This window comes from Schistocerca piceifrons, chromosome 4, assembly GCF_021461385.2.
Source record: "Schistocerca piceifrons isolate TAMUIC-IGC-003096 chromosome 4, iqSchPice1.1, whole genome shotgun sequence".
Classification (NCBI taxonomy): domain Eukaryota; kingdom Metazoa; phylum Arthropoda; class Insecta; order Orthoptera; family Acrididae; genus Schistocerca; species Schistocerca piceifrons.
Genome location: NC_060141.1, coordinates 63927391 through 63953653, shown reverse-complemented (window position 1 = coordinate 63953653; position 26263 = coordinate 63927391). Strand labels below are relative to the sequence as shown.

Here is a 26263-nt window from a genome sequence, read left to right as displayed (position 1 = left end):
AAAGTAAAACTACAGATTTGTGGCTCCCCCTCAATTTATATTCTATTACTCAATATTTTTTGTTAGATAACAACAATCTGGTATGCTTCAGTCCCTTTTTATATATTTTACAATTTTTAATAGTACTCGAAACGCAACAATTACAAGAGCTTTCAGTTTACTAAACACATTTTGTGCATCACAGTCGGCAATAGTGTGTACCATCTTTTTCATGCAGGTATTAAGTAGCAACCGTATGTCTAGTTAGTTGAGACATTACTACACATAATGAACTCACATTCAAAAATTTTAAGAAGAATTTAAACACCTTAATCAGATCTGGAGGGGACTGCAGAAGCTCTCTGCTGCTGCTGTTTGGCCCTCTGGGCATTTTTAATGTTAATAGTATCACTTCTTCTACAGAGCTGAACCCACCGAGCACATGTTTCAGGATCTTTCGGAAACTTATGATAGGAAATACTACTCCCTTTAGTTTTCTGATTATAGTTTTCACACACAGCCACAGCACAATTCGGCATTGCTAAAGTGTCACAGAAAGAATAAACTCAATTCAACATGATAACAAACAGCAACAACACAAAACTTACTTGCTTCAACACATAAGAAAGCGCGCGCGAACTGAGCGGAGTTTCTCAACGCTGACGTCATGCGCAGCACGGCGAAAAATCTCTGTTCTGCGCACGCATTATGGGCCCCCCCTGGATAGTTGTCACCATCCAGCTCAGCGTGAAGGAGTACTTCGCACCTTGGTTCACAGGGCCCACGTTATCTCAGACCCTGAAAGTTTGGCAGCTGAGCTAGCACATCTCAAAGTCACCTTTCGTCAGATAACAACGAAGTGGCACTTAAGTCTACGGCCTTTTTGCCTTACGCAGGAAGCATTTCCAACAGGATTGGTCGTATTTTGTGGAAATATGATGTGAAATGTGTTTTTTGACCACCTTCTAAGATTAAGGCCCTGTAGCCGTCCGTAAAAGATGATCTTGGTTTGCGTAAGGCTGGGGTCTATCATATTCCTTGCAGTTGTGGCATGTCATATATTGGTCAGACAATCAGGACCGTGGAAGACCGGTGTATTGAACATAAGCGTCACACGCGCTTACAACAGCCGAGCAAATCCGCTATTGCAGAACATTGCCTTGACACCGGTCATCCTATGGAACACAACAACACGGAGATTCTGGCTTGCACGTCAAGCTATTGGGATAGTGTTATTAAGGAAGCTGTTGAAATCAGACTATCAAGCAACCTTATTAACAGAGATGGTGGATTTTGTTTAAATGCTGCTTGGAAGCCGGCTGTCTCTCATCAAAAAACAGAGGGACAGAATTAGTGCTACCTCACCTGTTGATTAATAGTAACCATCGATATTTCTGATGTGGGTTATCTTTGGTTGTGTTGACACTTGGTCTGTGTGTGGTGTCTTCCTCGTTTCTCCTCTATGAACCGAGGTATTAAATTTGCTTGTACATTTTTCCTTCCTTGCATTTGTGCCTTGAGAATGGCAGGGTGTGCTCCTGTCGAAATATCTGTGGTGTTCGACGACGTCACCTGGCAGCAAACCCATAAGTTATTTGAACATTCGATTTGCCGGGAAAAGTTAAGGTCTCACAGAGCTTATTGTCTGTCACTTCCAACCATTCAACCTCCTATTAACACTCGACTCTGTATCTCAGCAGTGAGGGGATAACATGCAGTGGAGTGCCACACTGAACTAACTGAGGACTGCAACACGTCTCGTTGGCTGCTACATCCACCCTTTCTTTCCCCGCAATATTCATGTGTTCTAGAAATGCACCTCCTTCCCCAGCCTTTGTCAAATATGCAATACAACATGTTGCATGACACGACACTTATCAGTGGGACATTAGTGATCCCACTGGAATGATATACAGTGCGACACACTCTACGACAATTAGCAAGATAGCATGAATCATGTTTCTGTTTCTGTTGCAGTCATTAGCTCTTCTGAAGAGGAAGTTATTGTGGCTTATCATTAGTTAATGTTCACAAAACTGAAGAAAAGGGAACACAGGCAACTACACAATACTATAAATATCCAACATAGTTCACCTGTGGTTTCCTGTAAGCTCACCCCAACACAAATAAAAATTACACGAATTCTATAGAATACTCAGGGCAGTTTGCACTTTTTGAAGTAACTAGAATTCACTGCTCTGACAAAGCAGGATACAATTTTTTTGACTCGCTACTTCTCCTCCTGAGAGGCTGCTGATTAAAATAAAGTAAGTCAGTGCAAGTGTTTGAGAGACATTAAAAATGCTAATATGAAAACTTTGTTTTCAGTAAGATAACCTATATGGTACTTTATTCAATGTGGTACATATTATAATGGTTACAAGTTAATAACGCTAGGACAGTTTTTCTGCAACTGTAGAATATTGCAAAGTAGTATATGACTCAACTTGAGGAGTATTCAAAATAAACGTTGCTGGATTTGAATTGAGGCCAATCACCATCAAGTGTAGCAGTGGGTGGCGAACTATCTTTAGGAGTAGACAATGTGTTTGAAAAAATGGAATAAGCCCATGATAAGAAAAATCCCAATGACTTCTCACTTTCACCCAGTTGCTCATTCAGAAGTAATAGGTATTTAGCTTTCAGATCTCATCTATGCTAGTTGTGAGGTTTCAAGACATCAGGGAGCGTAGACTGAAAAATCATATGGTCAGCATCATCAACTATTAGGTCCTGGTGTCTTTTGATTAAGTTTCTCACTTCTCATTTAGGCTTGTATTGGCAGCATACAGAAAAGAAAAACATGAGGCAGCTCCACACACTGCACGGCAGGCCAAATCAGCTGGCAACAGCCTCATGTATGGAGGATAGCTGCCAACCTCATTGCAGACAATCTTCAAAACAGCTCACACATTTTCTTGAGAATGGAAAGAAATATAGCTTTCCTTCCACCATTTGAAAACAGTCTCAATACGTCGATTGTATTTCGTACCCAGCAATGCATGACCTATAATACACCAAATATAAACTGCTTGGCGATTACATTCTACACTACAAACTTTTCAAAATATGCCTGATGCCTGGTGCGTCATTTCTTTGCAAAGTAGCATAAAAATTTTTAAAGGCTCATCTGATGACTCAAATTTGTATCCTATTACACAGTTGCATGGAGCAACCTGCATTCCTTGTTGTGTCGGGCAATATGATAGAGATACATGTTGGTGTCATATTGGTGTTGTCCCAGTGTGTGCACCAGTTATGCCGCTTCAACTACTATGCTATGCGCTCCAACAATGCAAGTTCCATCATGTATTGAATTATGAGTTGCATCATGTATTGCATATTGTATCACCTCAGTGAGAACCACACCTAAAAAATAATTCTTAAAACAAACACATTTTCCACATTGCGATAAGCCCTGCTTATGTCTATAATAGTACATTTGTTTTAGTGAATCTTCTTTCAGATCCACAGAGAAAGGTTCCACTATATTCTGGGATAATAGAAAACCTTCATCAACCAATAGAACATACAGAATTCACTGTTCTTTGCATGAAAGTTATTTTGAATGAGGTAATCACAGATCTTTGTTGAAAAATTTTCTGTTGAAAACAGTATTTTTAAAAGTTCACAACTGAAATATTCCCCTGGAATCCCACACTGTAATAGGTAAACGAATAACTATCATCTCCTATGGCCATTAAAGTAATGCTTTTACACCCCCCAAGTGAATGTGTACCTATATAAAATTTGGAAACAATATTTTTATGAAATAAAATACAAATTATTTAATGTAATCTACCACATTTTCACAAAATCGCTAAGCACTTCCCTTCTGCACTTTGCAATTCCAGCAATAATCAATGAAATGCTTTGTTTTGAGATGTGAAACGAATAGCTCAACCTGGCATACGAATTGCCAGTTTCCCAGCAACAATGTGTCAACAGTATCTCACCTAGAGATAGGTTTTTCAGTTTTCCAATCAAAGAATCAAAATATTACTATGATATTGTTGTGAAATGTGCAAACAAAACACTGCTGGTACTTAGTATACCTCGTGGTATAGTACCTCGGTTATTTAGATAGTTAATCAAAGTTATCCTTGTGTTTTCTTTTTCTGTTGCCTTCTGATCACAATAAATATAGCACATCCCACCAGCAAAGAAGGGGGATCCACGGCAGATGGCTTGAGCAATTAGGCAACACATGGATATGAGAACATGCATGCATATGTGGGTTCCTTCCACTATTTTTTGGGTATGCACTTACCATTCTCCAAAAATTTACTTTGGTGTTTGCGTACATTTTCTGCATTTTCTGACATTAGACACCATATCTTTCACTACTTTCTGAAGATGGAAATATTTGTACCAGGTGGTTACAATTAATTACAATTACTCACAGAGGTCCTGTGTGGGCTGTAACTATCAAATGACAGCAAAGCTTCGTCGGTATTCTAATGCATAAATGTAAAACTGATTTACACTGCGAAAAAATTTGCTCCAATCCTGGCCACCATTTGCAAATTTGGCATTGGGAATGCAAGAAATATATATAGAAATGTTTCCATGTGTAAAGGATTAGGAACAGGATGTGGTCAGGAAAGGTCAAACAAGTGAAAAAGGCTTATGTTTATTTTATTATTAGCTGCTGCTTACACAATTTGTTAAATATGAGCACCAGAGACATTGACAAGATGCTGCATCTGTAAAACAACACGATCAACAGTTCCTCGTAGCAGTTCCAGTGGAATCTGAGCAACATGTCCCTGTATATGGATCTTCACATGAGGCAGAATGTGTCCCTGGTAAACACATTCATTCAGATATTCTCAAAGCTGAAAGTCACACAGATTCAGATCAGGTGACCTTTAAGGCTGTGCTTCTGGAACACCTTTGGAGGTAACATGTTTGTGGTAGGTTTCATTAAGCATATCTTTCTCTGGGTAAGCAAAACGAGGTGTTGTCCCATCTTGCACAAAGACAGTGTTTTTCATACAGTTCAGATCTTCCAAAGCAGGAATCACATGCTGTACAAGGAGATCTTGATAACGTGCAGACATCACAGTGCACCCGACAGGATCTCTGAGTGTATTTTCTTCAACAAAGAACAGACCGAGAATAAAGGTGTTTGTGAATTGGCATTACATTGCCACATATGGCAAGTGCAATGGCTCTTCAAGCATAGCACACAGTTTAACGGTATCTTAAATTCAGCAGTTCTGTGTATTCACCGCAACATGTAGCATACCTTGTCACTCCACAGAATATTGTCTGGCTACGTCATCAACTTTGATCTGTGCCAGCACCTGAAGAGCAAATTCAGAATGGTGCTGTGGATCATGAGGTTTCAGTTGCTGCAACGTCGGAAGTTCTTGTATGTGTACCAGTGTAAAATAGACCATCTTTCATGTGACGTCACCTGTGCTGGGCTGCTGTTCAAATTGCTCGCCAATATTTTATGAAGTTTTAGACTTCGAACACTTAATTTTAAAGTTTATTTATGTTAATATTTGCAGTAAAAGTAACTTATTAGTGGATTTTCATTCATCTCAGTATTTCTTTTAGTGTTACTGATTCGAGTGGTCTGTTATTTGTGTGCTTATGTCATTCATCGAAGTCTCAGGCCACAGCAGTGTATTTACATTTCGCAGCATGTGGGTGCAGCTGTAGCTAAGTACTGCCAAACTTGTATTAGCACTGTATTCGAATATCACATTTAATAGTTTTTAATAATTCATCCAAATATTAGCAGTCTGTTTACATTTCGCAGCGTGCAGTTGCAGTTGTAAGGGTTCTTAAGTTCTGACAAAGTTGTTTGTGTGCTGTTATTCAGTTATTAAATTTAGTAGTTTTCAACAGTGTCTCGTGCTGTTTCTGGAGAACTAACGGTTTAATAAACTTTCGGCAACTTTCGCCCACTGTGGTTCTTACAGTTGTTTGTGTGCTGAAGATGTTTATTAAATTTCATACGGTAGTTTTCAACTGAGTTTCTTATTGTTTGCAGTAATAAAAACAATCAATTATTGATAAAATTATTTAATTGGATAGAAAAAGATCTATTCACCACATGGCAGCAGAACACACACATGAAAGACTGTTGTGATTGGTAAGCTCTCAGGCAGAAAGGTTGAAGGGGAAGGAAGAAGGTGAAGAAAAGGGACTGGAGAGGTCTAGGAAAAGGGGTAGATTCCGGGAAAGTCACCCAGAACCGCAGGTCATGGGAGACTTATAGTACAGGATGAGAAGGAAAGACTGATTATTGTGTACTGCCTCGGATGAGATTTGAAAACCTGAGAGTTCACGTTGTAATTGATTTTAGGTAATACAGACATTTAGTTTTTTCCGAACTGTTAAAATTTTCCCCACGAGTGAGCAGTGTGGGCTTTGTCACAGGTTTGTGAGTAGTGAGTTACGGTGTGAGATTTGTTCAAAGTATTTTCAATGGGGGGATTGCAGTGGGGAAGCCCGTGGGCGTTCTAGTGAGATCCTCTCCTGGAAATGCAGAATCTATAGCACAAGGAGCAGGAGCATAAGATCTGTGCCCTTCGGGTGCAGTTACAAGACACAAAGGCGGAATTAGATAGGTTGAAGAGGGTGAAGGACACTGGGGGGAATGGGAATTGGCAGATGGTAAGAAGGCAGCTAGGAGGAGAATATATTCAGACAGTTGTACTTTGCATATAACCAATAGGTTTGACCAACTGTCAGGGCTGAGTGGAGAGGAGTCTCTTGTAGGTGTAGGAAACATGCAGCAGTCTTCAGCAGTTAGGGAGCCTAAGTCAGTTGCAAACTGTAACAGAAAGAAGGTTCTCCTGCTACGTAGTTCACATGGCAGAGGTGTAGGACAGCAGTTGCAGAAAGTGTTGGGGACTGAGTACCAGATCACCAGCATTTTGAAGCATAGTGCAGGGTTGGCTCAGGTGACTGCTAACATTGGGAGTTATGCAGGAATTTTACAAAAGAGGATCAGGTAGAGATTGTAGATGGAGCAAGAAAGAGTCTTGATAGGGAAGGGGAATGTGATGTAGGTGGTGACCTGGTAAAGAGAGCTACTCAATCTGGTGGCACTAATGTGCACTTGGTGCAAATGTTTCAGCATCATGATCGGCCTCATCTTAATGCTGCCGTTAAGGCGTGTTAACATGGGGCTGGAGAGGGCACTGATGGCGGAGGACATGGCTCACATTGCAGTGGTGCCAGTTGAGTCTCTCAGTAGATCGTGTTTCACTAGGGCATGGTCTGCACCTCAATAGGCAGGGGAAGGGGAGGCTGGCAAAACTTATAGGTGCCAGTGTAATGGGTGGTGGTGGTGGTGGTGGTGGTGGTGGTGGTGGTGGTGGTGGGATTACTCACAGAATAATTCCTGTAGTAGCTGGTGTTAGAGCTGCACCTTTCTTTAGATTGAAGTCAGCTAATATGTATCCTTGCTTAAAGAAAGTCCCTCTAAAAAAGGAATAACCTTCAGACGATGTCAGGTATCAAAAGTAGAGAAGGAATTAGCATATTTTATCAAAATATAAGAGGTACTAGAGAACAAAGATGAGGTGACTTACCGAACAAAAGCGCTGGCAGGTCGATAGACACACAAACAAACACAAACATACACACAAAATTCAAGCTTTCGCAACAAACTGTTGCCTCATCAGGAAAGAGGGAAGGAGAGGGGAAGACGAAAGGAAGTGGGTTTTAAGGGAGAGGGTAAGGAGTCATTCCAATCCCGGGAGCGGAAAGACTTACCTTAGGGGGAAAAAAGGACAGGTATACACTCGCACACACGCACATATCCATCCACACATACAGACACAAGCAGACATATGTGTGTCTATCGACCTGCCAGCGCTTTTGTTCGGTAAGTCACCTCATCTTTGTTTTTTATATATAATTTTTCCCACGTGGAATGTTTCCTTCCATTATAGAGGTACTAGAGATAAAGTTAGTGAACTGCTTACAGATGTTGGCTCCGACATTACTGGTATACTGGAGCACCATTTAAATAATTTGACAATTCAGAGGCTTCCTTTAGTAAGATACAGATTAGCTGGCTGTTTTTTCAAGGAGTTCTTTGTGGAATGGGGAATGGCCATGAACTTATTCCATTTGAATCCGTAGACACATCACGGCACTGCACTGAACAAGTATTTAAATGTTGTTCAGGGGCAGTTGAATTCAATGAAACTAAACTGCTAATTGTTGTTGTTTATAGGTCCCGTAACTCTGACTTCACAGCATTTCTGCTCAAGCTAGAGAGGGTTCTTGGTCCACTTTATAGGAAGTACCAAAAATTAGTTATATGTGGTGACTTCACTATTAATTTTGTATGTGATTGTGCAAGAAAAAGGGTGTTGGAATATTGCCTAAACTCATATGAAATGATGCATACTGTGTTTTTTCCAACAAGGGTGCAAGGGAACAGTAGCACAGCCACAGACAATATTTTTATTCATTCTTCATTACTAGATGGGCATTCTGTTAGTAAAAGTGTGAACGGCCTTGCAGATCATGGTGCACAAATTTTAACACTAAAAGGTTTTTGTACTAAAACAAATGTTATATATAATTACTTACTATGTACAAAAGTTAATCCAATGGCAATGGAGAGTTTTTTAAATCTCATTAAGGAACAAGAGCGGCAGGACGTTTATAGTGCCGATAATATAGATGATAACTGTAATGCTTTCTGTAACACATTCCACATGCTTTTTGAAAGTGCTCATTAGAATGTACTGGACAGGGTACTAGCAGTAAAAGGCAGCCTGGGTGGATGACTAGCGGGATATAGCTTATTCACGGGATAAAATTAAAACCATATGGCCAGTTGAGAAGGAAGTACCTGATCAGTAGCACAATGTCAACGATATAAAGTTAGTTCATAGTAATAATAGTTCTGTTACAGATAAGTCCGATATACATACAGCATTTAACAATCATTTTGTGAGCACTGCTGGGGAACTAAATAAAAGCTTGGTTTCTACAGGGAGTCATGCGACTCCCTTGGAAAATGCCTTTCTGAGACTGATGTCTGAAATACCCCTCTCTGATACTGACAAAGGTGAGATTGACGCAATAATTAAATCAATGAAGACTAAGGACTCTCGCGGATATGATGGGGTGCCTAGCAGAATATTAAAGTACTGTGCTCCACATGTTAGGCCTGTCCTTAGTCAAATTTGTAATTTTTCCTTTAAGAATGGTCAGTTTCCTGAACAATTGAAGTACTGAGTAAAACCTGTATACCTATGTTTTGTCACCTGTTAACCTTCTTTAGCAGTTCTGGATTGTTGTTGTTTTTGGTTGAAATTCAACAATTTCGGAACAAACTTTCCTGTTACAAGTTTCATGCCCAAAATATTACTCCCTTTAACAGAAAGATTCAGGACAGTTTTTTCATTACCTGGTATGTATGCATCCTTGAAATAATGTTGGCCATGTTTCCGTGCAAACTCACTAGGTGGCTGGGCAGTGGTTAGCAACACACTGCTGTGGTTCCTGGTGCATTAGTTGTAGTGACACAAGGGATGCTGATTATGAACAACTAGTGAACATTACGTTCTGTGTTAAGCTCGGAGAAATCCTTTGTGAAACACGGACAATAATTAAGCAAGCATATGCAGGCAAGGCACTTTCAGGAAGTCATGTTTTCAAATGGCACAAAAGGTTTCATGAAGGCAAGAAATTCAGTGTAATAAGATCCCAGAGCTGGTCACCCGTCTACAGCACATGAGTTACTGCAAGAAAACCGTCATATAACTGTGCATGTGATATCGGAAGAACTTAATTTGAATTGTGATGTGTGTCACGAGATTTTACGCGAAGATTAAGGGAACTAGAAACTTAATTCAAAATTTGTCCCTCACACACTAACAGATGAACTGGAAGAGGAAATATGAAGAATTTCTACTGAACTATTGCACAGAGCCAGACGTGATCCCACATTTCTGTCAAAGATTATTGCTGGGGACAAAAGTTGTCACTACCAGTATGACTCACACAAAATGCATCAAAGTGCTGAATGGCACAGTCCTGAATCATCAGCCTTGGAAAGTCAAACAACAACCTTTGAGAACAAAGACAATGTTGATTTCATTCTTTGATTGTAAAGATTTAGTTCACCAAGAGTATTTCCTTCAGATCAAACAGTGAACCAAACTCTTTCCATCAAAGTCTTGGAATGTTTGCGACAAGCAATTCGATGTCACCTCCCTGATTTGGGCATTCTCAGGACTGGTTCTTACTGCGTTATCTGTTACCAAGAATCTGGCCAGACATTCTATTGCCATTCCATATCCACCATATTATTCACTCAACCTCTCACCTTGAGTTTTTTTCTTGTTTCCATGAGTGAAAATGTGACTGATAGGAAGGCTTCGTCAGGGTATTGCAGACATCCAATGGGCTGTGACAAATGAGCTTACAAACATCACAGCTGAAAATTTCCCTGCTTGCTTCCGAGACCTCTAGAGACATTGGCAGTTGTGTATAGACAGCCAAAGGGACTACTTCGATACGAGCTATGATAATTACTTGGCAAGTGCAATTTTCTGTTTCTAATGAAAAGGTGTCCTGGAACTTTTCTGACAAAGGGAGGAAAAAAAAATTGCTTGGCATGAGCCAAAGGAATTGCCGACATCATTAGCAGCCCCTCTGACATTGATCCACCATTTTCTTTTCTTATTCCACATTGTCATCAGTAATTGATCACATTGTCGTCAATAATTGATGTGCTAGGGCAGGCGGGACAATCCTCATCTTCAACGTCTTCTCGACGCTCTTTGAAATGTTTATACCACTCGTAAATTCTTGTCTTACTCATAGCAGATTCAGCAAAAGCCACAGTCAAAATGTCGAATGCGGTGCTACGCTTTATTCCATTCTCTTTTTTGAAAGTAAAAATTTGCCAAATGCTCTAAACCATGTATAGCCTTTTTGGCTGTCAACAATGAACTAAATATTAAAAACAGCTGAAAATGCAAACATACATCAACAGGACCATACGTACCAAAAAGATAAAAAACATATTTGAAAATCAGATGTATAAAGTTCATGGGGAAAAAAAAAAAAAAATCCTGTTACTTTTTGATCACATCTTGTATTTCTATTATTTTGTCGTACGTGAAATCTTCATTAAAAATTATTAAAAACTTCATTTTTTCCAACCATTATTTATTGCACAATCTTACCACAGTTCTAAAAACGTTTTTGGTCTTGCCTTCTTTTGCAAAGACAAAGATTTTGTCGGTTGGATACAAATGGGCAAGCTACAAAAAGTTGTCCATGAGAAAAACATAGATCTTCTAAAGGCAAAGTGGGAACTTCAAATGTTTTATTTATGATCATTCCAAAAGCAATTTTTTGTGGTGACTTGCAATATTTTCTTTTTTAAAAAAAGGAAAAGCCATTAGTACAAATGGCATCTGGAGACTCAAAACACTTTCTTCTTTCTCCTTTAGCTGTGCCGCTAATCACAATTGTCCTAACAGTGTTTTGGCCTAAATGTGTAATTTGTAAGCATGTACTGTTATATAATATAGATGCCTCAAGATTCTGCATTATGAAGACCAGAAAAGCAACATTTAATTTGTATTTCAGTGGAGTGAAAATGTTATAAAGTGCAACGACATCAGCTGGTCTCAAGTGTGTGCCTGTTTGGCTAAGCACAGCTCACACTGTGCCCCCTGCCAAACTGCCGAAACATACGACAACAAAGTACCCACACAGCCTCTCAATCGCGGGGTGCATGCTGAGGGTCATGGACAGGAATTAGCATCCGTGCACTGTGCTACTGAAGTAGATATACATTATACAATAAATGTAATCATTTTTTAGATGGTTTATGTTACTTTCTAAAGAAGCCTATGTTTTTTGTCACAATTGACACTATCTCCATACCGAAATTTATCAAAAATGTGACAGACAAGACTTACCTTAATAGTTAAAATATTAGTATGAATATGAAGCAACTTTCAACTTGCACACATTTCATCAGAAAAAATGTGTGTGAAATCTTATGGGACTAAACTGCTAAGGTCATCAGTCCTTTCATCAGAAGACACCTGATTCGGTTAGTAGCCAAAGACAGGTTTTTAAACTGAATGTTGGGTGTTAACATAGAGCTTTCACAGTAGAATTACAGGAAGACAGAATGTCTGACCAGTACTTATCCCCAGGCAGTAAAATTCCCATTATTACCAAGAAAATCACTTGAAAGTGAAAAATACCATTCTTAGCTTCCAGGACACTTATATACCTTCCTCGAGGAAGGAAAAAAGGTCTAGTTATGGAACACTGGAGAGGAATGGCAGGTCACTCAGGCCCATCTGTTAATCAGGCCATCATTCTGTTTCCTTGTAAGTTAACTGTATTCTCAACTAAATCTTCCAGTGCTGCATACTCAACTGAATGTGTTATTCTTAGGTACGACAACATTCTTCTAAAAAGCAACAGAAACATCACTAGAAAGGATTAACTTAAAAAAAAAAACATTGGTGAAATTAAATTTTAGACAGGATTAAGCAAGTGTTCCACTGCTCACCTTCAATTTCATTATTATACAGATAATCTGCATGCTACAATGAATTTGAACTTAGCGTATCAATACATCATCAATCAACATTGAATGTTTTTGTTGCTGCAGATGTCAATAACTGCTTGTTCTTTGAAAAATAAATTTGGTCCTGTAATTGTTGAGGTAGCAGTATGAGATAAACACCAGCTGCTACATAAAACTGAGGAAGTAGTACTCATTTTTCTCAAAGTAGTGGCTTTCTTGGTGATTTTACTTTAATCTGTTTCAACCAAATAGTAACCAGCAGTGATAGTTAATTGTTATTGCAGCATACAAATTTAGTTTCTAATAGTTGCTTCTCACACTTAATTTGTACCTTAACTCTTCCAACATCCTTGAAAGTTCTACTTAATAATGTGATCTGCAGAACATTCTGAGTGAGTAAATTAAATGATTGATTGATTAATTAATTAATTAATTAATTAATTAATTAATTAATTAATTAATTAATTAATACAATGCTACAATCCTTTCACAATATAACACAACTCTTATGTAAAATAAATCTAAAAAAAACTAACCTTGTCTGGCAAAAATTTGCTTATCATGGCCATTACATTTTGGTTGTCTGATTGTTCTCCAAATAATGACATCAATTTGTCTTCATAGACTAAACATGCACAAAGTCTGCACATCTTATAACAACCTCGTCTCTCTAATGATTCATTCATCCTGGCTCGTACTTCAGGCGGGGAGTCACCATAATGTTCATTTGTTGATTGTTCATTTCCACCAATAAAAGACAAATCACTTTTTTCTCGAAGAAAGCTATCTGCAGAACTCTCCTCAGGCAGGTGTGCATGTCTACTCTCTTTATTACTTGAAGTAATGCCATCAACAGCTGTAACAAAACATAATGTATGTTTACCTACACAAGTACATTTGCAATGTTTGTTCTGTATGTACCTGTGCCTGTACAAACAACATCAATTTATTTGTACTTGCCACAATGATAGAAATATTAATAAAATATTGTTTTCTCGTTTTATAAGCAGCTTTTTTTGAAGATTAAAATAATAATAATAATTATAATATACTGGCATGATTATGCAGCTGACTTTATTTGTTATCCAGATGAAACCCTGCCACACAACAACTCAACAACATAGTCATAGTCCAGCAAAGATGGATTTCACCATAAAAACAAAAAATCTTAAATTTCTTCCGTCTCGCAATACACAGACACAACAACCAACATTAATTTCCCACATACAGGAAAACACACCACCACCAAAATCACACAAAACCTCATATCATCCTATATCAAATAAACAGGTTTCTGATACATGCTACCCAAGCTGAATAAAATTCCAGTCAATGAAGGCAACCAAAAAATTACCTCCAGGCAACGAAACAAATAGCTGTTAAAAGTGGATATGAATCAAATGTGATACACAAACTGAACATGCAACACATGAAAACAATAATTCAAACAGGGGGGGCAGGGCATGTGGGGGGGGGGGGGGGGGGGGGAGTGTCAAGTGCCCCCCCCCCCTCCCCGAGAAGCACACACACCTGTACAAGAAACAAGAAACACCCACAACAACAAATCAATTGCACACAATTGTCTGTAACAACGAAGTGGCTCACAGGGTTGGTAACATATTAAAAAACAAGGGCTGCAAATATCCCACAGAATAGATACCTAAATACAAAAGAAACAGAGAACAACCACCACTAACACAGAAAAACTTAATATGTCTGACATCGATCAGCTCATATGTCAAGACTGCAACTCAATTTGTATCAGAGACATATATAAATTTCAATATTAGATATATAGAACACAGAAGAGCACTTAAGTGTAACAGCCACCATTCTACATCAGAGAGCCTTATGAATAACAGATTTACTGGACACTTTCTTGCAACTACCACTATTTAAAGCTTTGCAAAAACATAAGACGGTCAAAAGGTGCTTTGGACTGTACATATATTATCCCATGCAATTTGGAATGACATGTGCACCTGCGATTTTCAACTTTATCTGGAATAGATGATCCAAAATATTCCACAGTGGCTAAGTCACTTGGACAGCATTGTAATCAGAGATTAAATACACTATGGTTAAAAAATCAACACATGTTTAAAGCTGGTTATGTGGGATATTTGGACCCACTCAACAAGGAAGTGGGGGGAGCGGGGGGGGGGGGGGGGGGGGGCGGGGTGCGGCATGCTGTAACATAGTTCCCAGCAGTGAAAAACCAAATACCCAATGCAGTGGTACAATTCTACCCACTGTTCCATTCACCATGTGAGCACATGTGAAAGAGCTGATAAAACAATGGCAAACAGCTAACATGACAGCAAAACCAACACCTAATTAACTTAGAATTGTTGTCGAAGCACTGTAATCAAATAACTGAAGTTCCACACAAACAACTGTATTTCCTTCACGACGACAATATACAATATCCAGAGGCACATACTATGCATCTGGGGATTAAAAGCAACACAAAACCATGTTGAGGCCATTGACAAATCACATGCAGTCTACAACCTTAAGCAGTTACCAGCATTACAGTACTGTGCAAAGTGAACTACAGCAGAAAATTAAAACAGATACACGAAGAAAAGAATTAAATGTGAGTTGGCAAAAGACTGCGAACGGGCCTTAATTTTCTTCAAAGTTAAACTTTTCTCAGCATACTTTTTAGTTATATACACATTGTTATCAGGAGAAAGAAAACTGGCATCCTACGGGTCAGAGCATGGAATGTCAGATCCCCTAATCGGGCAGGTAGGTTAGAAAATTTAAAAAGGGAAATGGATAAGTTAAAGTTAGATATAGTGGGAATTAGTGAAGTTCGGTAGCAGGAGGAACAAGACTTCTGGTCAGGTGAATACAGGGTTATAAATACAAAACCAAATAGGGGTAATGCAGGAGTAGGTTTAATAATGAATAAAAAATAGGAATGCGAATAAGCTACTACAAACAGCACAGTGAACGCATTATTGTGGACAAGATAGATACGAAGCCCACGCCTACCACAGTAGTACAAGTTTATGTGCCAGCTAGCTCCGTAGATGACAAAGAGATTGATGAAATGGATGATGAGATAAAACAAATTATTCAGATAGTGAAGGGAGACGAAAATTTAATAGTCTTGGGTGACTGGAATTCGATAGTACGAAAAGGAAGAGAAGAAAACGTAGCAGGTGAATATGGAATGGGGGTAAAGAATGAAAGAGGAAGCCGCCTGGTAGAATTTTGTGCAGAGCATAATTTAATCGTAGCTAACACTTGGTTCAAGAATCATGAAAGAAGGTTGTATACATGGAAGAACCCTGGAGATACTAAAAGGTATCAGATAGATTATATAATGGTAAGACAGAGATTTAGGAACCAGGTTTTAAATTGTAAGACATTTCCAGGGGCAGATGTGGACTCTGACCACAATCTATTGGTAATGAACTGTAGATTAAAACTGAAGAAACTGCAAAAAGGTGGGAACTTAAGGAGATGGGACCTGGATAAACTGACTAAACCAGAGGTTGTACAGAGTTTCAGGGAGAGCGTAAGGGAAAAAATGGCAGCAATGGGGGAAAGAAATAAAGTAGAAGAATGGGTAGCTTTGAGAGATGAAATAGTGAAGGCAGCAGAGTATCAAGCAGGTAAAAAGACGAGGGCTAATAGAAATACTTGGGTAACAGAAGAAATATTGAATTTAAATTAATGATATCAATATAATGGAAGGAAACATTCCACGTGGGAAAAATTATATATAAAAACAAAGATGAGGTGACTTACCGAACAAAAGCGCTGGCAGGTCGATAGACACACAAACAAACACAAACATACACACAAAATTCAAGCTTTCGCAACAGACTGTTGCCTCATCAGGAAAGAGGGAAGGAGAGGGGAAGACGAAAGGAAGTGGGTTCCCTTAAAACCCACTTCCTTTCGTCTTCCCCTCTCCTTCCCTCTTTCCTGATGAGGCAACAGTCTGTTGCGAAAGCTTGAATTTTGTGTGTATGTTTGTGTTTGTTTGTGTGTCTATCGACCTGCCAGCGCTTTTGTTCGGTAAGTCACCTCATCTTTGTTTTTATATGAAATATTGAATTTAATTGATAACAGAAGAAAATATAAAAATGCAGTAAATGAAGCAGGCAAAAAGGAATACAAACGTTTCAAAAACGAGATCAACAGAAAATGCAAAATGGCTAAACAGGGATGGCTAGAGGACACATGTAAGGATGCAGAGGCGTATATCACTAGGGGTAAGATAGATACTGCCTACAGGAAAATTAAAGAGACCTATGGTGAAAAGAGAACCACTTGCATGAATAGCAACAGCTCAGATGGAAACCCAGTTCTAAGCAAAGAAGGGAAAGCAGAAAGGTGGTGTTCTTGTGGACAATATTATGGAAATGGAAGAGGATGTAAATGAAGATGAAATGGGAGATATGATACTGCGTGAAGAGTTTGACAGAGCACTGAAAGACTTAAGTCGAAACAAGACCCCTGGAGTAGACAACATTCCATTAGAACTACTGATAGCCTTTTTCTACCATATAGTAAGCAATATGTATGAGACAGGCGGAATACTCAAAGACTTCAAGAAGAATATAATAATTCCAATTCCACAGAAAGCAGGTATTGACAGATGCGAAAATTACCAAACTATCAGTTTAATAAGCCACAGCTGCAAAATACTAACACGAATTCTTTACAGACAAATGGAAAATCTGGTAGAAGCTGACCTCACGGAAGATCAGTTTGGATTCTGTAGAAACATTTGAACACGTGAGGCAATACTGACCCTGCGACTTATCTTAGAAAATAGATTAAGGAAAAGCAAACCTACGTTCTAGCATTTGTAGACATAGAGAAAGCTTTTGACAGTGTTGACTGGAATACTCTCTTTCAAATTCTGAAGGTACCAGGTGTAAAATACAGGGAGCAAAAGGCTACTTACTATTTGTACAGAAACCAGATGGCAGTTATAAGAATCGAGGGGCATGAAAGGGAAGCAGTGGCTGGGAAGGGAGTGAGACAGGGTTGTAGCTTATCCCCGATGTTATTCAATCTGTATATTGAGCAAGCAGTAAAGGAAAGAAAAGAAAAATTCGGAGTAGGAATTAAAATCCATGGAGAAGAAATAAAAACTTTGAGGTTCGCCAATGACATTGTAATTCTATCAGAGACGGCAAAGGACTTGGAAGAGCAGCTGAATTGAATGGACAGTGTCTAGAAAGGAGGATATAAGATAAACATCAACAAAAGCAAAAGGAGGATAATGGAATGTAGTCGAATTAAATCGGGTGATGCTGAGGGGATTAGATTAGGAAATGAGACGCTTAAAGTAGTAAATGAGTTGCTATTTGGGGAGCAAAATAACTGATGATGGTCGAAGTAGAGAGGATGTAAAATGTAGACTGGCAATGTCAAGGAAAGCGTTTCAGAAGAGAAATTTGGTAACATCGAGTATAGATTTACGTGTCAGGAAGTCGTTTCTGAAAGTATTTGTATGGAGTGTAGCCATGTATGGAAGTGAAACGTGGACGATAAATAGTTTAGACAAGAAGGTAATAGAAGCTTTCGAAATGTGGTGCTACAGAAGAATGCTGAACTAACTAATGAGGAGGTATTGAATAGAATTGGGGAGAAGAGAAATTTGTGGCACAACTTGACTAGAAGAAGGGATCGGTTGGTAGGACATATTCTGAGGAATCAATGGATCACAATTTAGTATTGGAGGGCAGCGTGGAGGGTAAAAATCGTAGAGGGAGACCAAGAGATGAATACACTAAACAGATTCAGAAGGATGTAGGCTGCAGTAGGTACTGGGAGATGAAGAAGCTTGCACAGGATAGAGTAGCATGGAGAGCTGCATCAAACCAGTCTCTGGACTGAAGACCACAACAACAACAACAACAACAACACAAAAAGGAGACCAACTGATAATAGCTACAGATACTTCACAAAATGAAAACAGTTCAGTTATACCATAAAATATTGCACAACAAATCCATAAACTCATTCTATTTGCCTAAAATCACAGCCCATTCAAATTTGTCAGACTGAGAAAAAGTTCTTGAAATGATTTAATAACAGATCATAAACAACTAACTGCACTACCTGGTGCAAGAGTACAACTGCCTGAAAGAAAACATCAAAGATTTCAGCCTTCAACATTATCTTTATATACGATTTCACTACCAAACCACCAGTCAGCATACTAATCGAGATGCACTTTGCGGATCACCTACGGTTCCTCAGCAAGATTCAGGTAAGACTCAAATTTTGTTTCCAGATGGGATGTGATTTACGAAAACATCAGCAAATTGCTTATCACAACACAGACGACTGCATAGGAACAGCCAACAAAGTAACAAACTAAGTATATAAGGTGTGGCCAGAATGCCTTCCAATGCATTCTTAGTCAGCACTAGAAAAATACTTTTCATTGTGTCATAGGCTATAATACAGTTTATGTTATTGTTGACTACTGAAACGAAAATCCATTGCATGATGATTCCATTGGGACTATAAAATTGGCAATGGGTATGCTGCTTGGATACCATTAGGGCAATAATTTCTCACTAGAGGATTGATGGTTTGGCCACAACCTCGTTTCTCTAAGCAAGTAATGTCCCGTCAAAAATTCTCTCCCTTCCTTGTTCCAAAAGTCACTAGACAGAGTTTACTAGATTTTACTGGTCTGTTCTTGGGTGATATGAGGCTGTTAGTGGTGGATGCACTGTCAAATCTTCCGTAAATGGTATGTACGTCAGCCACAGACTCGCCACTACAAAAGTCTTTACCGAGCACATTGATATTGTTAGGTAAGATTTCAGACGGCAGCTTCCACAACGCACAGTGTGATAAAACAATGTTCTCCTTTTGGTACATACAAATTAAGGAAAAAAAATTGCAGCTGTGGTTGGGGTTCGGGAAAAAGCATATAGTTACAAGTTAAAAAGTAAGGACAGTAAATGAAATTGTATATTACTGTATGAATGATAGATTGTCATCAATAAAAATGTTCATACTCTTGCAGCAAGTATTTATATGATGCAAATAACATACTACTTTTAATGTGTTTATATATGATGCATTATCTCTTGGATTTAAACATACATTGCTGCAAAACAACGTTAATTTTTCCAGTAATATTTACAAGACTACGTTTAAAGGTTAAGCCCATGGGTACTGCATCATACATAGAGGCCTGTCCAGGATTACAGACTGTTTTGGCTGGAGTATAAATAGTTTTTCTATTACAGGGAAATGACATGAAAGAAATTTCAATTTCATTAAAATTATGTACACAAAATACCATGAAGAAACATGGAATCTGAATGCTGAAGGAACATTGATTTGGAAGCTGCAAAAGAACTTCATGCATACACAGATTATGAGGGGTGGCATGGGAGGGGAGGAGGGAGGGGAGCGAGAGAGGCAGACTGAAGACCTTCGAACGAGACCACAGAGGAAATGTCAAGCTAAGTATTCTAGAATTATTAAAATTATAATATTTTGGGGTGAAGTACTTTACAATAATGAAGCAGAAAGTAAAGCAGTGGGTGTGAAGATTGTAGATGCAAGCCAAGATGCTTTTGAAAATTCAGATGCTATATCTCTGGACAAAAAACCAAATCAACGTGAAATTTTAGGCCTGATATTAAGGAAATTGGGAGTTTTAGAATCTGCAATAAGAAGTGAAATAAAAAGTAATGCTAAACACTTAGCTCAAAATTGAAGGAAATAGAATCTAGACTGGGAGGAACTGAATCCCCCATAGAGGTTAGTAATGAACAGAAAAAAATCACTTCTGAAGTTAGACTTGTTGTTAATGAAGATCCGTTAATTGAAACAGACACAAACATTTCTGTGTGTGAAGACTGAATTCTGGCGCCAGCAACCGCCACTTTGAATTCCTGCCGAGTGGTGCATCTGTCGGCCACAATGACTGAGAGGGCGCTCTAGGATCGGTCATGACTGTGCTGCTCGCAGTGTGTAGGTAGAACCTTCTGGAATGGGGCAACAAAACTTCTTGCTGGGACAGAGACGGCTGATGAAGAGTGGTTGCAGTATTTGCTTTGAGGATCCGATGGACTGGTCAATATTTGGTCAACCGGAGGTTCCATGCCATTGTTGGATTGAGAGAGCATGAAGAACTTTATGAAGAGGCTCGCTGGAACTGCTGCATATCGCCATTCGCTGAATTGTGAACTCTCAACAACTTTAAACAGCCACATAGAAAAAGGTGATGTTGGTCAAGATGGCTGTTTGAAACTGTTAGCCTGTGTGGATTTGTGTGGCTGTTACAGCTGGTAAAAGTGCTTTTACTGCTCACACGATTGAGTGACTTGGTTGTCGTGAAGTATGTTACTGGTGTGCATCGTGGTTATTGACTCCATGTGGTTTTCAATGTTTTGTTCAGTACTATGTACCCTGTTATTTATTTGATTGTTGAAAAAGGTGTCATTCACATCTTGGAATGAGGGCTGTATGTAGGTAACGTTAAAGTGTGAGCTATCAATTCAAAGTAGTAACTGATGTGTCTATTGCGTAATGTGGTCATTTTAATATGATTTGTTCTGGAATACAGGATGGTGAACTATGTGCGTAAATGTAAATCTTTCTTGTTAGTTGCTGGTGAGATCTGTGTGATTTCTGTCTGCCATGTTAATTAATCGGGTTCGTTCCTTATGTAAAGGTTATCTGTGGACGTTTTAAAATTGTTTATTCTAGTTGCAGGAAGGTGAACCCAGTATATATTTTGAAAGTTGTTTTGGTTGATTCCAAGTACATTTGTAAAGTTGGTTCATTAGCTGCTGCCTTAATATTAGTTGTTTCTTAAAGGTAAATGGGGAATGAAAGTTTGAATTCAAATTTTCCTTCCTTGCTCATTGATCTAAAAACTTGTATTAAAAAAATTGTGTGTATCGATTTTCTTGTAATGCTAACTGCGGGTTCACCTCTTGGGTTTCCTTTAAATATTTGTGTGTAATAAAAGCATGAAACTTTGTTCATTGGACTGTAAACCCCAGCACCACCACTCCATTTCTATGTCATACTGTGGTAGAGGAAACTTGCTTGGCTAACTTTGCCATTTATGAACCTACCAGTGGCAGAAGGGTGTAATACGCCAGAACATATTTTCGTGTTGCAGGAAAGTTCCTGTAGAAAATAAATATTTTAGGATTAAAGGAGGTCACTCACTGAAAAGTGGGAGCACTGAATTGTCTATAGGCACAACACAAGATGAGCTAGAGTAAAAAGACGACCACACACACACACACACACACACACACACACACACACAAAACTATGCCCCTGCATGGCGCCTGTTAAACTGACAGTACCAATGCTCTTTTGTGGCGGGTGGACTGGTTGCAATGTTGTGTCAGGTGGGGTGGGTGGAGGGAGAGAGATGCAGGAGACAGGGAGAGAGACTGGGGGTGGGAGGCTAATGGCTCACAGGGAGGCAGCTGGTATGCAGGCTAGGAATTCAGGAGGGAGGGATGGTAGGTACATGAGCTGGCAAGATTGTAGTGGCTGGTGGGAAGCGGCACAGGCTGAAGGTGACCTAAGGATGTGAATTGGGAGGGAGTCAGGACTAAGAAAGGAATAACTGTTGGGTGGAGGGTATAGAGACAGTGGGTTACCTGAGATTGAGTCTAGGATGATTATCGGGGCAGAGTATCTGTTGTACGGACAACTCCCATCTGCATAGTTTAGAGAAGCTGGTGGTAAATGAAAGGACCCAGATGGCTCAGGCTGTGAAGCATGCACCGAAATTGAACATGTGGTGCTTATCTGCACTTTGTGCCACCAGGTGGTCAACTTCGTTCGTGACAACAGTTTGACAATGGCCATTCATTCCAGTGGACTACTAGTTGGTAGTCACACCAACATAAAAGATTGTGCAATGTTTGCAGCAGAGATGGTATATGACATACCGTATTTACTCGAATCTAAGCCGCACTTTTTTTCCGCTTTTTATAATCCAAAAAACCGCCTGCGGCTTAGAATCGAGTGCAAAGTAAGCGGAAGTTCTGAAAAATGTTGGTAGGTGCCGCCATAACTAACTTCAGCCATCGAATATATGTAGCGCTACACAGGCATGTTTTGCAGGCACAATAATAAATACTGGCGGCAAAACGTCTGCGTCAGTAAATAAATTTAAAAAAAGGTGGAAGACGAGCTTTTTTCTCCGCCCCGAGTTTCAACCACTGCATTTTCATACATTATCCAACGAAGTAAATACAAATTCCGTATTGTTCATCTTCGAATGTAGCAGCATTTCAATGCGAAAATCCGAATGACAAGACTGTTTGGGATGTTTGTCAATATGGCCAACTCTACGTTCTGAAATTTTCCTACCTGTGAGAAGAGATGGTTGCTAATAGGAACTTTTTGAATTGTGAATCACATGCAATATTCCCTTCACCATGAGAATAATACGAATATAAACATTTTGCCATGTATTCTTTTGTGTTTGCTGCTATCTCATTTAAATCCTGTCTGCCTAATAAACTACGAAACTAGAGTGAGACAACAGCAAACGTGAAAGAATATACATATCATGTCATGTTTATATCCGTATTATTCTTATGCCTAATAGTGATACAGTCAGAAATGAAGCATGGCAATTGACTAGATTTTTAAATCTAAGATGACCCTAATTTCTGTGCAGAATGTAATGTACTAAAGAGGCGTCTGCAAAGATTTTCAAATGGAGAAAAATTTTCGCTAAACTCTCGTTCAGAACATCTTCTATCATACGCAGTCTATCATTTAGTTCTTGCTGATCATTATCAAAGAAAGCAGCAGTGTAAGTAACAACAAATAGCAGTCTCTTGCCATTGTTTTGCTAATGAGACGATTTCTCTCTATTTCTTTTTTTTAACTGTAAGTGGCGGTAGCGCGCACAAAAGCAAGCCATGCCGCGACCTGCAACAGGCCGTAAACACTCACTATCAGAATGTGACAAACAATGCATGACACAATACAATAATGCATTTTCAGCTTAGAGTGACGTAAACACCTACAACAAAAAGAACGGCACTTATCAGATCAAAGCAAAATAAGCAATCGATTCAAACCAGACGCAGCACGTGAAAAAGGAAGGGTACCCGTATAAATACGGAGGGAGCACCTAACGCATAGCAATGGGTACCTGGTAAAGCTTAACTGCTAAGCTTACGACTCTAACCAAACTACTGTAGCTGTATCGCCATTCATTCGACCTAAATTGTGTCTCATATTACAATGGACCAACTTTGTTTCGATTTGGAGGTGCGGCCTAAAACTTTTCTCTCCCCTTGAACTTCGAGTCTCAAATTTCAGGTGCGGCTTAGATTTGGGAATTTTTTTTTTCCCTTGATTTCAAGTCTCATTTTTCATGTGTGGCTTAGATTCGAGTAAATATGGTAGCTGCTTTCGCAGGTGGCTCAGCCTTTGATTTGGTAGGGTAAGCCGGTGACAGGACTGGAGCACCAGGTACTATGTGTGTAGATTGGGCAGCTCTTGGATCTTTGTCTGGGTTGGAGTTGGGAGTGGGAATGGCAGTGGCACAAGAATGGACTAGTATGTTGCGTACATTGGGTGGGACAGAACATGACTCCAGCAGGGGTGCAAAGGATCTCTGATAGGATGTCCTTCATTTCAGGGCAGGATGAGAAAGTGGTGGCAAAGGAAATGGTTCAGTTGTTTCAGTGCAAGGTGATACTGAGTGATGAGGAGGACACTCCTTTGTAGCTGATTCTTGGGGGTTGTGGGAGGAGTGAGGATGTTTGAGGATATGACAAGGGAAATCTCGTTTGTGGGCTACATTTTTGGGGAGGGGGGGTACTGCCTGTCTGTGAAGGCCTTCGTGACGCCCTCCGCATCACTGTAGATACATTGTCCACAGGTGGTTAGACTATAGGGGAGGGATTTTTGGTGTGGAAAGGATAGCTGCTATCGAAATGCAGTTATAGTTTATGGTCAGTAGATTTAATGAGGACAGAGGTGAGCACGGAGCCATCAGAGAGATGGATGTCATTGTCCAGGAAGTTGGGACATTGCATTTAGGACAACCAGGTGAAGCAAATGGGAATCAAGGTGTTGTGACTGTGAAGAAATGAGGATAGGATCTCTTGGCATTGAGTTCAGATCATGTTGTCAATGAACCAGATGTTGGGGGTTTTGAAAGTATGGGAAAGCCCACAAACAGGTTGGCATGGGAGTGTGCCTTGCGCGAGCCCACAGTTATGCTGCAGAGTTGTTTGTAAGCCTTCCCTATAAAGGATAAGTAGTTGTGTGTCAAAGTATAGTTAGTAAGGTGTATAAGGAATGAGGTGGTGGGTGTGGAGTTTGAAGGGTGCTGGGAGAGGCAGTGTTCAATAGCGGCAAGGTCCTGGCCATGAGGGATGTTGGTGTCTAGGGAAGTCGCATCAACAGTGATAAGGGTCATTCCACACCAAGTGGTCTAAAACTGAAAAAAGTTCCCACCATCATGGTCTCCAATTTTCGTCAAATTTTAACTGTAGCTTTAGTCAAGTGTTGAAGTAAGTTTCCCAAGATTTCAGGCCTCTAGCTGCAATAGCTGCTGATCTAGACCCCCTTGTCTGAAGTGTACTTAGTCCGTGTGCATGCAACATAAAAAAAATGTCATATTTGGAGTCTAATAAAATCGAAACTAATTCATAAGAATGGTTAGTAAGATGCGACCCTGTACAGTTTTTTTTGCTGATTCCAACGAAATTATGTATAACATTACTCATGCAAACCCCGGTCAAATAACTCGACTCAAAGTATACTTCAAAATTTGTCGTGACACAACGCGACAAATTTTGACCAATATTAAGACTGCAATGATTTCCTTGCAGTTGAAGATATGGACTTGAACTTTTGGCCAAGCTTCATGCTTGTGCTAGACATAATGCAGCCGGATTTGCAATGATCCAGGCCATATGGTCGCCCTGCAGTATCTCTTCAAATTAGGCAGTGTCAGCACAAACGGTAAAATTTACCAAAGTTTCAAGCCAATTACTAAAAAATAGTTGGCCTGAATCTGCTTGTGAATAGTATCACCTAAAAGAGAAACTCTTGCTCTACAAGACTGACATTTGTTTTTTTTGCAACGCGACCATTAAGTACTCATTAACTCACATCAAAGTTGTTATATTTTGTATGCGCGATGCACTAATTTTTCTTCATTTCTAGGAATTTGAATCTTAATAGTCGCTTAGAATTACTGATATAATTGGATATTTCATTCGTGTTTTATTCAGTGATTGGCCAGTGAGAGATGTCAGAAGTTAATGAAGAAGAAGAATCGTTGGCCCCCTGTTCAATTGGAAAAGATGCTGCTGCATCGAAGTGCCATGTTATCTTCTATGCTAAGAAGACTGGATTCAAAGCGTTTAGTGATTTCACAGAATGTGACCAGAAATTGCTTGTTTCGCGTTCAGAAGCCAAACTTGACGAAAATTCCATCATTTGCTTCCACCATGAAGCCCTCTTCCTACATGAATATCAAGCGATGCAAAAGAAATGTTGCAATCCATTCAAGAAGAGGAATCACAATGTAAAAGCTGGACTTAGACTGCTTGATAATGAAACAGCTGCCAAACTTTGCCTGTTAAAGAAAAAAGAAGTGATTGATATAAAACCTGGTCAGAAGCTTTGCCCTCGCTGCATGTCGGCACTGAACCAAAAGCTAGAAGATTCATCATCACTATCAACCCAATCTGAACAAGATTTCACAACGGATGAAACTGA

The 26263-nt window shown here is 39.4% G+C and overlaps 1 protein-coding gene across 1 annotated transcript in view; it reads right to left on the bottom strand.

Moving 5' to 3' along the window:
- LOC124794911 (zinc finger and SCAN domain-containing protein 2-like) overlaps positions 1-26263 on the bottom strand; it is a 164616-nt gene that overhangs the window by 75306 nt on the left and 63047 nt on the right. The window contains exon 3 of the mRNA XM_047258613.1: positions 13066-13385. Coding sequence (XP_047114569.1) covers positions 13066-13385 — 320 coding nt within the window. The remainder of the gene's footprint in view (positions 1-13065; positions 13386-26263) is intronic.